We start from the raw sequence: 18,548 nt of genomic DNA, 5'->3' as shown, positions 1-18,548 counted from the left end.
AGTTCCAGAGTCTCTCATGGGTCCCTATACGGCCTCCCATTGCTGCTGTCTCCATCGCCACACTCTGCCATGTGCCACTTTCAGGTCTCCTCACACACTGCTGGTGTGTTTAATTTTTTGACATAGGGTGCTGCCAGATTACGGGCCCCCTATAGCTGCTGCCAGGCCCCTAATCTGCCATGGGCCCCTATATACCGCCTCCTCATGCTGCTGCCAAGTCCAGAGTCTCTCATGGGTCCCTGTACAGCCTCCCATTGCTGCTGTCTCCATCGCCACACTCTGCCATGTGCCACATTCAGGTCTCCTCACACACTGCTGGTGTGTAGAATTTTTTGACATAGGGTGCTGGCAGATTACGGGCCTCCTATAGCTGCTGCCAGGCCCCTAATCTGCCATAGGCCCCTATATACCGCCTCCTCATGCTGCTGCCAGGTCCAGAGTCTCTCATGGGTCCCTGTACGGCCTCCCATTGCTGCTGTCTCCATCGCCACACTCTGCCATGTGCCACTTTCAGGTCTCCTCACACACTGCTGGTGTGTAGAATTTTTTGACATAGGGTGCTGGCAGATTACGGGCCTCCCATAGCTGCTGCCAGGCCCCTAATCTGCCATAGGCCCCTATATACCGCCTCCTCATGCTGCTGCCAGGTCCAGAGTTTCTCATGGGTCCCTGTACGGCCTCCCATTGCTGCTGTCTCCATTGCCACACTCTGCCATGTGCCACTTTCAGGTCTCCTCACACACTGCTGGTGTGTAGAATTTTTTGACATAGGGTGCTGGCAGATTACGGGCCTCCTATAGCTGCTGCCAGGCCCCTAATCTGCCATAGGCCCCTATATACCGCCTCCTCATGCTGCTGCCAGGTCCAGAGTCTCTCATGGGTCCCTGTACGGCCTCCCATTGCTGCTGTCTCCATCGCCACACTCTGCCATGTGCCACTTTCAGGTCTCCTCACACACTGCTGGTGTGTAGAATTTTTTGACATAGGGTGCTGGCAGATTACGGGCCTCCCATAGCTGCTGCCAGGCCCCTAATCTGCCATAGGCCCCTATATACCGCCTCCTCATGCTGCTGCCAGGTCCAGAGTCTCTCATGGGTCCCTGTACGGCCTCCCATTGCTGCTGTCTCCATCGCCACACTCTGCCATGTGCCACTTTCAGGTCTCCTCACACACTGCTGGTGTGTAGAATTTTTTGACATAGGGTGCTGGCAGATTACGGGCCTCCTATAGCTGCTGCCAGGCCCCTAATCTGCCATAGGCCCCTATATACCGCCTCCTCATGCTGCTGCCAGGTCCAGAGTCTCTCATGGGTCCCTGTACGGCCTCCCATTGCTGCTGTCTCCATCGCCACACTCTGCCATGTGCCACTTTCAGGTCTCCTCACACACTGCTGGTGTGTAGAATTTTTTGACATAGGGTGCTGGCAGATTACGGGCCTCCCATTGCTGCTGCCAGGCACGTAATCTGCCATGGGCCCCCGTACCGACTCCTCATGCTGTGACGTTGCAACAAGGTGGAATTCAACCCTACATATGTTAGACCGCCTTTACGAACAGCGAAAGGCCATCACAGATTTCCTGATGTTAAAAGCGGATAAAGGTACTCCCTGTGTAACTTAGATGTCAGCCATTGGCAGCTCATGCGTGACACCTGCGCTTGCTCAGGCCCTTTGAGGAGGCCACGCTATTCGTGAGTCGGCAGGACTATGGGATGAACGACGTCATTCCTCTGTTGCATGTCCTGGAACAAATGCTGTTAACAATGGCTGGTCAGGGTGCGGTAGACGTGGCGCACAGATCTCAACGCCACATGACCCCTGTGGGGGCAGGACAGGAAGAAGAGGAGGAGGTAGAGGAGGACATTGGTGCTCAGGAATTATTGAGTGAAATGGGTGGTTTTTCCACTCAGCGGACAGGAGTGGAGGAGCAGGAGCATCTGGTAGAGGAGGAGGAGGAGGAGACAGAGGACCCAGACGCACCGTGGCAGTATGCTGTGGAGATGGAGGTAGGGAGTCCCTCGCATTCCTTGGCACAAATGGCCCATAGCATGCTCGCTTGCTTGCGTAGCGACAGCCGAATAATAACCATCAGACAGAGGGATGACTTTTGGCTGTCCACCTTGTTGGACCCTCGCTACCGTTCAAAAATGGTGGCCTTTTTCACACCTGCTGAGAGGGAGGCCAAAATAACGTACTATAAAAACCACCTATGTAGTCAGCTGGTCTCTGCCTTTCTGCGCCAACGTCCATGCTCAGACACTGTGGGCCCTGTGCGCTCGCGTTACGCTGCCATGGCAGCAGGGGAGGGGTGGGGTGGTAGGAGCAGTGGCAGCTCCACCAGCAGCGGCTGCCTCAGTCTGCAGTCGATGATGAGTAGCTTTCTTCACCAGCGCAGTGAGGAAACTACTAACCAGCCGCAGCAGCAGCAGCATCAGGTGGACCTGGAGCAGGACCTCAAACAACAGGCTTAGGCCTACTTGGACAGCACCCTGCCAACCGAGGTAGACAATCCCCTTGACTACTGGGCAACGAAACTTGACCTTTGACCCCAACTAGCTGAATTTGCCCTTGAAAGGCTGTCATGCCCGGCCAGTAGCGTGGCATCGGAGCGCGTGTTTAGTGCGGCAGGAGGTATTGCAACTCCGTGGAGGACACGACTGTCCACCCAAAGTGTGGAGAGACTCACGTTTGTGAAAATGAATCAGGCGTGGATTAGTCTGGATTTCAAACCACTAGTTCCTGACACAACTGACTAAATCCGCCATGAATCATGCCCCAAACATGTGCCACTTTCAGGTCTCCTCACACACTGCTTGTGTTTTCAATTTTTTGACATAGGGTGCTGGCAGATTACGGGCCTCCCATAGCTGCTGCCAGGCCCCTAATCTGCCATGGGCCCCTATATACCGCCTCCTCATGCTGCTGCCAGGTCCAGAGTGTCTCATGCCATGTGCCACTTTCAGGTCTCCTCACACACTGCTGGTGTGTTCAATTTTTTGTCATAGGGTGCTGGCAGATTACGGGCCTCCTATAGCTGCTGCCAGGCCCCTAATCTGCCATGGGCCCCTATACCGCCTCCTCATGCTGCTGCCAGGTCCACAGTCTCTCATGGGTCCCTGTACGGCCTCCCATTGCTGCTGTCTCCATCGCCACACTCTGCCATGTGCCACTTTCAGGTCTCCTCACACACTGCTGGTGTGTTCCATTTTTTGTCATAGGGTGCTGGCAGATTACGGGCCTCCCATTGCTGCTGCCAGGCCTGTAATCTGCCATGGGCCCCCGTACCGCCTGGTCACGCTGCTGCTGGGTCCACAGTGTGACATGGGTCCTTGTACCGCCTCCCATTGCTCCCACTGCATGTGCCACTTTCAGGTCTCCTCACACTCCTGCTGGTTTCCATTTTGTCATAGGTTGCTGTATGGCCTCCCATTGCTGCTGCCTCCACCGCCACACTGTGGCTCCAAACACTGGTTTTGGCCCCGTGACTGGCCAAATGAGTGAAGTGTGCGGTGATTCTAAGATCGACGGCACTCATCTGCATGTCATACTGAGTGACAGTATTATTTCTCTTCCCCAGCAGACTCCAAGGGCATTTAAATTAAAGGTACAGTGTTCTGCACTAATATTAAGTCTCTCTGAAGCCTAGAAACACCCTTTTTTAAGTTAAATTCACAGCGAATTTATTCGACTCGAATCAAATATTGTCCACGAATTCGCCGAATCAGTCGAATCGAATTTTTCATTTCTTCGCTCATCTCTAGTTATAATAATTGTTGTACGTCTATGTATGTTCAATAAAGCAATAATTTTATCTATCACAGTTGTAGTGCCTATAAAGTCCACCAAATGGCCCTTTTTCTTCTCCATTCTCAGTTCCTGTCAGTGTGTATCTGCTTGTCTGAATGAGGTACAAGCACACAGATACACTGACAGGTCTTCAGAAGTCCTGCATGGTACCCACAATCTACTGATCATGGATGCAATGCTTTCTAGGCTCCTAGTAAAGAAAAAAAAAAAAATACCTGCAAAAAGATGTGCTAGAATGTACCACATATCCAACCACCTTCTAAAGGCTTTATCACATGGATCAGCTTAATTTAACACATGCATATTATCTATTTTGGCTTTTTTTAATATGTAAAAATTAATTAACACACAGGTTAACAAGGTAATGTGGTTCTATAGCCTGGACATTTTTTACCTTAATTCATCCCCAGCGTTGTGCCTGTCTGCAGCAGATCTTGTCCTCTTTTTCTCTTCTCACCAGAAATTTGGCAGCAGCAGGGGCCATTGGCTCCTGCTATCAATCAAATCCTGTTAGGAGGGAGTGGGGCCGCACTGTGTGTCATATATAGATGCACACAGCCCAGCTCGGAAGTGAGCTTACAAGTGGCGTCCCATGGTAAGTGGCTTCCTATGGTAGCACTCTGAGAAGAGGAGAAGCCTAGAGCGCTAGTGGGGGAATCCCAGAAGAAGAGGTTCAGGGCCGCACGGAGCAACACCACTGCACAGAGCAGGTAAGTATAACATATTTGTTTTCAATAAAAAAAGTTAAGCTTTACAACTGCTATAAAATATCACAAGGTTTTTCCTAATGACAATCTGAACTTCTATGAAGTGTCTATAGAGGAGACCAGACATTTAAACCATCCAAAATGGAAATAAAGTCACTTTTCATGAGATTGAATACTGATACATGATTAAAAAGGAGGAGTCTGTAAAAAAAAAAAAAAAAACATATACATACATACATACATACACACACACACACACACACACACACACACACACACATATATATATATATAGGAAAAATATAAAATTCATGCCCAGGGGAGGACTGACAACTCATGGGGCCCCTGGGCAATAGGGGATCATGGGGCTCCCTGTGTCCAAAAAAGCCATAAAAAAGGTACCAGGGGCATTTTATGGGGCCCCCCACTGACCCTGGGCCCTCAGACAGTGCCCGAGTGCTCTAATGGTCAGTCCGCCCCTGTTCATGCTTATAGAAAGGACAGATCTTTATTTACAGTAATGGCATTTGGAGGACAAAGCCTAAGGCTGCGGGGCTAGGGAGGGCCAGAACATGGCCTCAAAGGCTACTCTTCCGGCCACCTCTGAATTTTTCTAGCTAATTTCACCAGGAAAACTGTTGGGGAAACGGGGTGCAGACTATCTTAAAATCTGAAGGTTATATATCAGAAATCACCAAACTAACTCTTTTTTTCTCTTGTTTGTTGGTCTATGATGTGGAAAAGTAGTTCTGTATATAAAAACATTCCGCATTTAGCTTCCAAGGAAGTATTCTGGCATTGGTTTTTACCAAAATAATCACATGACACATGGGTTGGAGCAAGCACAAATAGCCATTGGGGTTGATCTACTAAAACTGGAGAGTGAAAAATCTGGTGCATCTGTGCAATCAGCTTCTAACATCAGCTTGTTCAATTAAACTTTGCCAAATAACCTGGAAGCTGATTGCAAAATATGGTGCAGCTCTGCATAGAAATCAATCTCCGGTTTTGTTAGCGTAACCCCCATTGTCACTTAGATGAAACGGGGGGGGGGGGGGGGGAGCTCTAAATACAGCTCTGGCAAAAGGGATTTTGATAAGAATTTTTTGTGAGACAAAATAAACACAGTTTCAAAATCTCACACAGCTTAAAAATTTCAAAAAAGGGTAAAGTAACTAATTTTTCTAACCTTAATTATTTTTAAAAGGCTAACAAAAGGAACTGTGGGTAAAGGCCATAAACACATAATGTAAGTAGTTTACATGCTAGCTCATGCTGCTCAAGCAATTACTTTTACGTGTCCAGCTGACCCCACCCTGGCCTAGCAGACCTACAGAGATTAAAAACAGCACAAAGCCTTTCTCTTGTATAATAATACAGAACACACCGAGACCCACGCCAGAAATTAACTTTCTTCATCATTTTCTAGTTCACAAGTTCACAGGCATATTCTCATGTTGCTAACCCCATTGAAAGAAAATTGAAATTGATATTTTAACTGGTCTTCCAATACAGCCTGAAAATGATGTTGTTCGGTGAAGCACAACAAGAAAAAACCTCGGAAGATTCCTGGAAAGGAGGCATGTGAATTAAAAAACGAAAGCTTAAAAAAATCAAGGATGGAGCTGCTGTACTGAAGCAGGTTCCCCTGGAATTATGTACATTGGATATTTATCTATTTATAATCGTAAACTCTCTGTGGAAAGCCGTATACTACAGTGAAGGTCACAAAATGTAAATTCATAAATATTTTTTTTTATTTCATGAAAAAGTAGGGAAACTTCAATTCTCCATTTCTTTTGACTCCCATCAAGGCACAATGACAGAAATACACTCACGGGCCACTTTATTAGGTACACTTTGCTAGTGTCAAGAAAATATCCCCCACACCATTACACCACCAACCTGAACAGGTGATACCAGGCAGGATGGATCCATACTTTCGTGTTGTGTACGCCAAATTCAGAACCTACTATCTGAATGTCGCAGCAACCAGTCTGCTCATTCTCCTCTGACCTCTGACATCAATAAGGCATTTTCGTCCACACAACTGCCGCTCACTGGATGAATCCCAGTAGATCAGCAGTTTTTGAAATACTCAGACCAGCCCATCTGGCACCGACAACCATGCCAAGTTCAAAGTCACTTAAATCACCTTTCTTCCCCATTCTGATGCTCGGTTTGAACTTCAGCAAGTCATCTTCACCACGTATATGCTTAAATGCATTGAGTTGCTGCCATATGATTGGCTGATTAGCAATTTGTTTTACCAAACAAATGAACAGGTGTACCTAATAAAATGGCTGGTGAGTGTACATTACAACCTTTTAGGCACTGTACAATCTAAGTAGTTAGGCCTCTGCCTGTACACGGTGCTCTAAGTTGTATTATTCATCCTGATCACAAATGAACCAATGATTGCTTTTGATTCCTCTGCACTGTCATGCTTTTGCAATCAATACTCTCATTTTGTGTCAGACTCTTCATTTTATATAAATATGCATTACTCTAATATTCTGTGTTTACTTTATTATATGTAAAGCTTTTCAATAAAAAAAAATTAATGATACAAAAAAAGTGGGGTAATCATCTTTGCAGGTCTTCTATGAGGCATAAGCTCACAATTCAGAATCATTTGATGAAATCAATACACACGAAAGAAGGCGGAAGTGTAACCATAACCAAAACTTCTGTTAGTTTAAAAAAAAGATGGATAGAACCTTTGTCTGTTTCCCCTTTCGTGAAACTTCCTCACACTTCCTGTTTGGTCAATGGTACAGGAAGTAAGAGAAAAACTTCTCTAACAGGAACATGTATAACAATAAAAGCATTTTTTTTGCAACTGGCAAGGACATAAACCAAAGGCTTTAGAAGGCAACAAAATCTCTTTGTTGTTGAGAGTTTTTATTTTATTACTCAGCAATATTTACCGGTACTTTTAGGCCTCCTTCACTTGGGCGTACTACAGCATATCTCCATGCAAGGGTTGTGTTTGCCGCCACGGGGATACAAAGATGCTCCATGTACCTCCTATAGGCAGCCCTATTCATGTCAGATGGGAGGCAGCGACTGAATGGATATGAGAAAATAGCCAAAGTAATTTTGGCTATACTTCTTTAACAATAAGAAAATTACAGTGAGCACTATGTTTGTTCTGTGTCTTCCTGGAGCAATGGTAAAGTCCCAAACTACCTCCTTGCTTTTGCTGGATGTGAAGGACCTGCTGCTGCTGATGATCTAGTTGGCTAAACACAGATCTTGGCTTCTACTAGCAGCCTGGGAGGTGATTTGTACAAATGCACAATATGGCCTTTGCTGTGGGGTATATTTATAAGGTGAGAGTGCGCTCAAGAGGGCAACAAAGATGACGTTTTTTTCTGCTTATTTCTTACTGGACACAACTTTATACAGCATGTGGACTTTGTCATGACCTAGTGCTTAATGATTCATGTTGCACCATTTTGATTCTCATATTGCACTACTTTGATCCATTGTATGTAATTTGAACATTTGGTTTTTCACATACCTATTTAGTTTTGATTGGTTAGCACAGTAAATACACACATTAACTTTGGGTTAGTATTTATAACTTTTTTTGCTTGCAACTTAATTCTAAAAATTGTTGCTCATAATTATTTTTTTACACAGGGTCACACACATTTTATAATCTTAAATACTGGTTAAAATTTACATTTTCAGTTAGCTATTAGACTGCGAGCCAATCAATTGGAATCCCCTTACCTTTCACATTCTGCAGGGATGCATAAGAGGGAAAAGAGAGACAGCTCTGTATTAGAAGCCATACTGGTGTTATAACTTATTAAAATAGCCACTGATGTGCAATTTTTTATCAGTTATAATCAGAGGCAAAAGACTAGAGCCAGCCATAGAAGAGTCGTAAACCAAACGTTCTGTCGATCCAAAAAACAAAAAATGGCACATATGATTGTGCCATCATTTGTTTAGTTTTTCGAAACAAAATCCAGCATTTTGGGTCAGGCACTTTCGAATGCAACAAGAAATTTGTGTGTCACAGCTGGCATACTAATGATGCGAAAAACAAACTATCAGGAAGTTTTGTTTGGTTTTCAACTCGTCTATGGCCTGCTTAAGACTAACAATCAAGCACTTATTCTTGCTGTGATCCTTATAACAACACTTTTATACCCCACTTAAAAAGTCCCCACTTAGGAACATTCAGTAGAGAAAAAAAAAAGAAAATGTAAAATAAGATCCCCTTTACATGAGTGTTTTGCAGATAAAATACAGTAGTGGCGTGGTTTGTTATGGTAACCTGCTAATTCTGAATGGGCTACCAACACATCAACAAGCACATAAAGTGGACATGCAGCAATTGTTTTTAACACCCCACAAAACACACTTCACATTTGTGCAGTATGGTATAATAGAACGCAAGTGTGTTGCAGCACAATGTCTCGGTGCCTTGACATGCCATTAAAATGAATGGAAAGGTGAGGGAGTGGTTGAACGAAACCTAGTCTCGGGGAGTATTCAAATCTAGCTTGGCAGCTTACTTTGGGACAACACTCTCCAGTATTCAGTGGGCTCTGAATTGACTCTTGGGGGTTAGAATTCTCAAAATTTGTGAAAAACAGTCTAGATAAAGTTTATTAGTCAACAAATGGTTGCAAACATGTCATACATTTTGAGGGTTTCTAGGGGTTCCTTCCTCAGGGCTTAAAAGTATTAAACCAGTAAAATTCTGTACAGGGAATTGGTATATTAAAATAAGGTTTGATTTTCAGATTCAAAGCCAGTGATTGGAAGACAATGTGTACAGTTGCAAGAAAAAGTATGTGAACCCCTTGGGATTTTTGGAGTTTTGCATGAATTGGGCATAAAATGTGCTCTGAACGTCATCTAAGTCACAACAATAGAAGAACACAGTCTGCTGAACATAATACTACACAAACATTAGATGTTGCCATGGTTTAATTGCACATAACATGTAAACATTCACAGTGCAGGGAGGAAAAAGTATGTGAACCTTTGGACTTAATAACTGGTTGACCCTCCTTTGGCAGCAATAACCTCAACCAAACGTTTCCTGTAGTTGCAGATCAGACCTGCACAACAATCTGGAGTCATTTTGGACCACTCCTCTTCACAAAACTGTTTCAGTGTAGCAATATTCTTGGGATGTCTGGTGTGAATCGCTCTCTTAAAGTCATGTCACAGAATTTCAATCGGGTTGAGGTCAGGACTCTGACTGGGCCACTCCAGAAGGCGTATTCTGTGCTGTTGCAGCCATTGTTTTGTTGAATTACTTGTATGCTTTGGGTCATTGTCCTGTTGCATCACCCATCCTCTGCTTCAGTTGGCGGACAGATGGTCGTACGTTTTCCTGCAAAATGTCTTGATAAACTCTGGAATTCATTTTCCCATCAATGACAACAATCCGTCCAGGCCCTGAGGCAGCAAAAGCAGCCCCAAACCATGATGCTCCCTCCGCCATGTTTTACAGTAGGGATGAGGTTTTGATGTTGGTGTGCTGTGCCTTTTTTTCTCCACACATAGTGTTGTGTGTTCTTCCCAAACAACTCCATCTTGGTTTCATCTGTCCACAGTATATTTTGCCAGTAGTGCTGTGGAACATCCAGGTGCTCTTTTGCAAACTTCAAACGTGCTGCAATATTCTTTTTGGACAGCAATGGCTTCCTCCGTGGTGTCCTCCCATGTACTCCATTCTTGTTTAATGTTTTCCTTATCGTAGATGTGTCAACAAAAATGTTAGCATGTGCCAGAAATTTCTGTAGGTCTTTAGCTGACAATCTGGGATTCTTCTTTACCTCATGCAGCATTCTGCGCTGTGCCCTTGCAGTCATTTTTACAGGATGACCCCGCCTAGGGAGAGTAGCAACAGTGCTAAACTTTCTCCATTTGTAGACAGTCTGTCTTACCGTGGACACATGAACATCAAGGCTTTTGGAGATACTTTTGAAACCCTTTCCAGCCTCATGCAAGTCAACAATTCTTGTTTGTAGGTCTCCTGAGAGCTCTTTTCTGTGAGGCATGGTTCACATCAGACAGTGCTTCTTGAAACCAGTAAACCCAAAACAGGTGTGTGTTTTTTAAGGGCAGGACAGCTGTCAGCAACACATCCAATATCATCACACTGATTGGAGTCAAGGTTGGCTCACTCCTGGCTCCAATTAGCTCTGGGAGAAGTCATTAAGCTAGGGCCTCATATACTTTTTCCTCCCTGCACTGTGAATGTTTACATGTTATGTGCAATTAAACCATGGCAACATCTAATGTTTGTGTAGTATTATGTTCAGCAGACTGTGTTCTTCTATTGTTGTGACTTAGATGACGTTCAGAGCACATTTTTTTGCCAAATTCATGAAAAACTCCATGTAATCCCAAGGGGTTCACATACTTTTTCTTGCAACTGTACATGTAATAAACAATCAACCATAAATGTAATCACTCCAACAATAATTTGCTGGAAATTATCATTTGGCAAAATAAATTAAAAAAAAATATTTGATCTAATGCTGAAGTTTTCTAAGAGCATTTCAGTAAAATTTTGAGAGAAGGCTCCACATTGTACATTGTCCCATTCAGGAAAGCACAGAAGTGTAACAAAGTCTTTGCAGCAGTGCAAATGACAAAGCTAACAGAAAAGTCGCATTGCACAACCTAACTTCACTTATAATTAAATGAACAGCTTAGGCAAGGCAAGGGCATTATATGCATAAAAAATGTAGGCCTTGAAGTATTTGTAATATAGGCCAGGGCCTTGAAAGACAAGATTTTAAGAGTGTCAGACTGCCTTTGTTTCATCATGTTTCATTTGTTTTTTTTATATATAAAAGGTGTCTCACAGCTGACAATGCATACTCTTATCAGAGCAAAAGCCATGGAGGTCAAAAGGAAATGCCTGCAGAGCTCAGATGCAGGGATATTGCAAAGCACAGATCTGGGGAAGGCTACCAAAAAGTTCTGCTGCACTGAACGTTCCCAAGAGTACAGTGGCCTCCATAATTCTCATATGGAAGAAGTTTGGCACAACCAAGAACCCGTTGGTCACTCTGACTGAGCTCCAGAGATCCTGTGTGGAGATATGACAAAGTTCCTGAAGGGCAACCCTCCACCGATCTGGGCTTTATGGCAGAGTAGCTAGCTGGAAGCCTCCCCTCAGTGCAAAACACATGAAAACCCGCTGGAGTTTGCAAAATGGCACCAGAAGAACTCTCAGACTGGGAAGAACAAGATTCTCTGGTCTGATGAAACCAAGATTGAAATGTTTGGTCTTTAAATGTTATGTCTGGAGGGAACCAGGTACCGCTCATCACCTGCCCAATACCTTCCCAACAGTGAAGCATGGTGGTGGCAGCATCCCCACATGGAAGAAAAATATATTTTAAAAATATTCTTCCCATATATATTGACATATATTTGAAATACTACAATTTTGACAGATTTATTTTAACATATAAAAAAGTCATTTTAACTTATAATTTTACATATATTTGTAAATGCATTCCAAAAATGTAGATTCAATGTATTTTTAAAGACATACAGTATATTTGAAAATGTATTTTTAAAATATTTTTCATATATTTTGTAATAAAAATGCATTTCAACATCCAGTGTGTATATATATATATATATACTGTATATATATATATATATATATATATATATAAATATATATAGAAATATATTGAATACGGCCAAAATTGTAGTATTTCAAATATCTGTCAATATATTTGGGAAGAGTATTTTTAAAATATATTTAAAATATATTTTTCTTCCATGTGGGTTATGCTGTGGGGGTGTTTTCCCAGAGTAGGGACTGGGAGACTGGTCAGGGTTAAGGGAAATCTGAATGTTGCAAAGTACAGAGATATCCTCATTGAAAACCTGTCCCACAACATGACAAGGAGCCTAAACACACAGCCAAGACAACACAGGAGTGGCCTAGGGACAACTCTGTAAATATCCTAGATTGGCTCAGCGAGAGCCCTGACTTGAACCCTATTGAACATCTCTGGAAAGACCTGACAATGGTGGTCCCCATCCAACCTGACTTGGCTTGAGAGGATTTGAAAAGAATAATGACAAAAAATCCCCCAATTCAGGTGTAGCACTAACCGCTTAGAAGTCGCTGAGTTTTGGGTCCCCCTGTAGTCCTGCACAGCAAGGCAACACGCATGTTCATCAGACCTTGCACACAGGAGACAGTAAACAGTCCTTGAGTTTGTTTGTTTTTTAAGGTTTTATTAAGGACATATCTAATGTCTCTGGTCTGCTCAAGTTAAGTTGTATATCTGTGCAATATTTGCATATTTCAACAATACTGCTTTTGCTGCAATAAAATAAAAAATAGTGTTGTTCCCAGAATTCTCCTAAACAAGACTACAGAACACCTCTGCTCTCCTCATATCAAAAACTTAAAGGATATATGTACAGTAGTCCAACTGGGGAGAAGGTTAGACTACCCTAGGCAGCACAGTGGCTAAGTGGTTAGCACTTCCACCTGGCAGCACCAGGGTCTTCAATTTCCAACCACAGCACAACCTGCTTGGAGATTGCATGTTCTCCCTGTGCCTGTGTGGATTTCCTACGGGTACTTTAGTTTCCTCCCAAGCTCCAAAGACATGCTGGTAGGTTAATTGGCCCTAGTATGTGTATGCATGAATGTGAGTTAGGAACCTTAGCTCCTTGAGGGCAGGGACTGATATGAATGTACAATATATGTAAATTGCTGCGTAAATTGTCAGCACCATATAAACTGTAACAATAATAAAAAAACTCATTGGGATTTCAGTGCACAGGCTGAGATATCAGCTCACTACAGGAAGTCATGGGCTCTTTTTATTTCTGGCTGGACCAACATGTATTTTTCCAACATGTATTTTTCTGCAGGAGTCTGCAATTGCAGGAGTCTTAAAGAGACACAGCATGGGGAAATATAGGTATATTGCAGAAATGCACTGAATATTGGTTACCTACCCCTGGTCTAGACATACATGTTAACCGCTTCCCCACCACCCTATAGCAGAAATACTGCTACAGGGCAGCAGGGGTGCGCAAAATCATGTATATATATATATATATACGTGATTTTGCATTTCTGGGTAGGGGGCGTGCGCCCAACCCGAGCCGCCATTCGCGGCTGCGGCCGACAATCACCATGTCCCGGCCAGTGATTACCCGCCAACACCTGATGATCTCCAACGGGGTGCAGGGCTGCTTTGTTTACTAACAATCCTCCTCCCTGTTGGCTCAGGCACACTGCTCTGGATGGCTGTGCACAGCACAGCCATCCAGAGCAGTGTGCTTACAGTGAAGCACCAACACACCACCCTCCAGTAAAACACTCCCAGCACACAGTTAAACCTTTCATTGCCCCTCCTGTTAACCCTTTCCTGCCCAGTGCCATTAGTACAGTGTCAGTACTTTTTTTAGCACTGATCAGAATGCCCACTGCAGTTCCGCTATAAGTCGTTGATCGCCGCAATTAGTAGTAAAAATAAAATTCAGTATATATACACACACCGCCATTTGTAAACACTATAAATTTCACGTTTTTTTCTAACACAGACATGTAGCAGAATACATTTTGGCGTACATTTATGACATAGTTTGATTTTTTACTGCACAAGCTTAATAGCAAAAAGTCAAAAATATAGTTTTTTTTCTCAAAATTGGCACTTTTTTTTATAGCTCAAAAAATAAATTGCACAGGCAATCAAATACCACCGAAAGAAATCTCAATTTGTGGGACAATATGGACGCAAATTTCATTTGGGTGCAGCGTTGCATGACCGCGCAATTGTCAGTTAAAGTAACGCAGCACCGGAACGCAAAAAATGGCCTGGTCAGGAAGGGGGGTAAATCCTCATGAGGGCAAGTGATTGAAGTACTGTGGCTTCTGTAGTAACATGTGCTGTAACCGGGTTTATTTAGGCCAGTGAATGCTGATTTCTGACCACCTGTTCTGGATAACGACAGGCACACCTCTGCTTTTTTTTGCATTTTTTTTTTTTTTTAAATTAAAGCCATGTTATACAAGTAAACCTGTGATAAGCTGCTATAGGTTATTTCACTCTGCATGTTTCTTTTGATTAATGTATACCAAAAGCCAAAAAACTTTATTTTTCGCTTTGGACAGAGTGGAGAAGAATTACACCTGTCAGGTTTTCATTGCTGTCTGTGCCACCATTAGGGAGAGTCACCCTCTATATTTGTTCTGTTTATCATGATCACCGAGAGTGAAACAACTCCAGATTTTGGGTTGTCACTAGAGCAGGAATAGAGGAGAAAACTTCTAGTTGGGACACTAGTTTTGGTGACAACCAGGGACTCCCTTACTTTCCTCTCACTTCCTATTTTGGTGATGGAACAGAAAGTGAAGGGAAATCTCCCCAGACACAGATGATAAAAAAACAAAACATCCTGACATGATTTCAACCCTCCATTATGGTATCCAAAATTAAAAAAAAAAAAGGTTTTGCCTTTAGATCTACTTTAACTGAATAAAACGTGCTGTCCAGTACTATGTCACCAATTTATACACAGCTTGTTTTACTCTCTTACTTCTGGTTCTCCACAATCACACTGTTCTCCTTCTTCAACGTATCCATTTCCACACTTCTGTTCTCCAAGCGATTCTGTAAGTTCAGGCATGTTGTAGAGACACATGCCCACTCCCTTTTCCAGGCTGCTGTCCAAGTCCTTCTTGCTGCAGCTGCTGAACACTGTAGGGAAAGGGTATCTGTAAAAGGAGCACAGGCAAGACATAAGCAAAAGCTCCATCATTCAGATGTGCAAACAACATATCCTTTATTAATTTTCTTTTACAAAGTCCTGAACATCACCAAGCCGGAAGCCCGCTGCACTCCAGGCCACCAAATTACGCTAGCCACTTGTGCTTCTGCATAACAGGACAGCGAGGACATCACATAAAAGGGACTCTGATGGGCTTTCAAGTCTTTTCCCCTTGAAGGGGTATGTGTGGCTATTATTTTATTCCTTACACAAACACAATTTTTCGCTATTACAGTGCCAAAGCGTGCCTCTCTCATGATTATATTATGTCTGGATACAGACCAGCTGGCAAGCAAGATGCAGGCCTTGTTCGCTCCCCAAAGAGAGAGAAAAGACTATATATTCATCACTGCTCGGCAGCGCGGCAATAACTCAACCACATGACAAGTCAAAGGCAAGCCGTTAATGAGTTCGTACTGTAGTCACCTGCAATTAGAGTGCATGGAGGCAAAATGTACATGAAATACTGCTGGAACGGAAAGCTGCTACCACGATGACTGCTCTGCTAGGCTGGGAGACTTTAGTCACTCTCCGAGATAAATTATCATTAATTAATGAAGAAAATTAGCTTGATAGAAGTACAAGATACAGTGTTTGTCAGTAAATAAGAATGTGGTGCTGGAGAAAAGGCAAACACATGGGAGAAGAGTAATACAGTTTAAACAACTAAAATGGACTAACAAAAAGGAAACTGAAGCAGGAGTTCAATCATTGCCAGGTTTGGCATATATGATACAAGAACATATCTCATCCACACAGTGGAAACGTGATGTGAGACAGAAGAAATGCATATAATGGGCTGCCAGCACCATCAATAAAGAAACGTCACTCATCTTAAAAGTGTGATTTACTCGCATTACCCACATTTACCTTCAAACATCCCTTTCCCCTCTAGGTCATTTTCCAGGATTATTTATCTTGTTCATGTAGGGAGAAACAACTTACTACCACCTGGAGATTATTTAGGTTTGTAAAATTCCTAAGGGACAACAGGGAGGAGCTCAGGTCCTATTGATGTAAGCATGCCCCCATAACTACATCTCCCAAGAGCCTTTCTCTACACACATCATGCAGGCAGGATCTTGAAAGTCAAGGCATCAGCACTGTTTTGCTGGGGAAAAAAAGCAACGTATGCACTACAGAGTGGGACAAGAAGGGGTGGGTCCGGCAGGATTGAAACCGCTGGCTGGGATTTTAGTGCAGCTGAGGCACTGCATTGTTAGCCCAAATAGGCAGATCAAAAGGCAGATCATCAGGTATTGTTCTGTCCTTGTTTTGGGGAGATGTATTCATTATGCATTTTTTTATTCTTTTGCTCAGACATTTCTTACCAGAGAGCTCAGCATGCTACACAGGCATGCTGCCACATTACCAGAGTCCATGTCATATTGTCAGAGAGGTTAAAGACACTGCCTTTCTAGGGAGCACATTCTTTTTCAGCTTATGAAGACAGCTTTTGGAAATTTTCAGTGCAAGAAAGTTTGGCAGACAAATGTAGCACCCTCTAGTGTGCTACTAGAGTAGTATAGGTAAAGGTATTGTTTGTGACTCATGATAACTGTGTGAGCCTGTGATTAGGTTGAGTTACTGCAAGTCAGGCTGTATGGCTTAACAGGTTGGGACTATCGCCTCCACCTGGTTCTGAAGGACAATGGAAGCTTCCAGAAGTCAGTGGGCACAGGAGGTGGAGACCTAATTTGCACATTTATGGGAGTCTAATCCCAGGTTTGAAGGCCCTGGTAGAGTGGTCAGGCCAACCCATAAATATGAAAGAGTCAGACTGGCAAGGGAATTGGGTAGAAAATGGAGTCTGGAGGAAGCTGACGGTAGCCTGGGAGGGGTCCCCTAGGTCAAAGGGGGGGGGCTTGGCTTCCAGGCTGGGCTTGGGTTGGCTCAGGAGGATCCATTCAGCATTACGGTATGAACAGGATCCATGCTTGGGAGCAATGAAGACAGAGTGAGTACAGCAGCACACCCAGGGATTCACAAGGGGAAAGACTGACATGTGTAGCAAGCTTTCAAAGGACAGCGTTGTGCTCAATCCTTTATCCTTGTCCTGGGAGATCTTCAGTGCAGTAAGGAGTGCTGGTAGTATCTGCAGGCTGTGGAGCTGGGAGCAGTTCTGCAGGGGAGAGGAGATATCTCTGCATGTAGTTTGCAACAAACTAAGCTAAATTTCAGAGGGGCTGCGAGTTCCTCACCTGTAAGGGGTAGTTGCTACTGATCTGTAATGACTGACCACTTTCAAGGAAAAGAACAGTCCAGGATCTGTTTCTGTAAATAGGAAGGAAGTTGTCCCCGTGCATTGATTCAGTCAAGTTGGGTATCAAATAATCCCTGTTATCCTATCCAAGTTATATCCGCTAATAAAAATAACAAAAAGCAAGCTCATGGACTGTTCACTGGCTGTGGATGCAAGTGTGGAAAATGCATGTTGACTGGCTGTGCAAAGCTTAGAGGGATCCAGAAACACAGCATCCCTCAAGCGCTACACAATTTTTCAGTGCAAGTAACTTTTGACACATTCGCTTTAATTAAAACTTAAGTTATTATACTCAAGTAATAGTCACTTAGATTTAGATCTTCCCAACCCATATTCTGCCTTCTTACTATAATCCTTAAAAAAAATACTCAGATGCTTACTTGTCATTCAGAGCAGTCTCTGTCTAGGTCCAACAGATCCACTAATTGCTATTTTCAATCCTATTGCTGCAGCCGAAAGAACCCCAAGATCATCTCCCACTCTGCTTCCCTTCTCCCTACTTTATGATCTGTTCCCTTTTATTCAGCTGCCGTCCATATTGAAAAATTACCACAACTTCTGGAGAAGGGTTCTTTGTATTCGCTACAGAACAGTAGCTAGAATAGATCTGCAATAAAGTTTGTTATAATTCTTGTAACAAATGTATAAAGCCAAATGTTTTATTCAAGAAAGCTGGAGTATAATTTTTGCATAACCTGATCCAGAAATTATACGGCTCTAGAAATGTTTTCACTTAGTTTTCTTATAGTGGTATTGTGATAACTTGGATGCTTCATTCACAAAACCTTAATTTTTTCAAAATGATAATCAAGTGTATGCAGCTCATGAAGATGAAAGTAGTGTTGAACGGAGCTTATGGACTGTCTACTATAAAAGCTTGCCGCGGTTATTATCCTGTTTTGAAAATCTGAAAGCATATAGGGGACACCCATGAACCCTTCGTCCTCTCTAGGATGGGTTTGGTTGTATAAAA

At 43.3% G+C, this 18,548-nt stretch overlaps 1 protein-coding gene across 1 annotated transcript in view; it reads right to left on the bottom strand.

Moving 5' to 3' along the window:
* Positions 1–18,548, bottom strand: part of ADAM12 (ADAM metallopeptidase domain 12) — a 749,844-nt gene that overhangs the window by 178,596 nt on the left and 552,700 nt on the right. Inside the window, exon 12 of the mRNA XM_089669609.1 lies at positions 15,082–15,259. Within this exon, the coding sequence (XP_089525735.1) occupies positions 15,082–15,259 (178 nt within the window). The remainder of the gene's footprint in view (positions 1–15,081; positions 15,260–18,548) is intronic.

The sequence above is a fragment of the Staurois parvus genome, unplaced genomic scaffold (genome assembly GCF_062004578.1).
Source record: "Staurois parvus isolate SC_StPar_1 unplaced genomic scaffold, SC_StPar_1.0 ptg000009l, whole genome shotgun sequence".
Taxonomy (NCBI): Eukaryota; Metazoa; Chordata; class Amphibia; order Anura; family Ranidae; genus Staurois; species Staurois parvus.
This window is presented reverse-complemented; position numbering and strand designations above follow the sequence as displayed.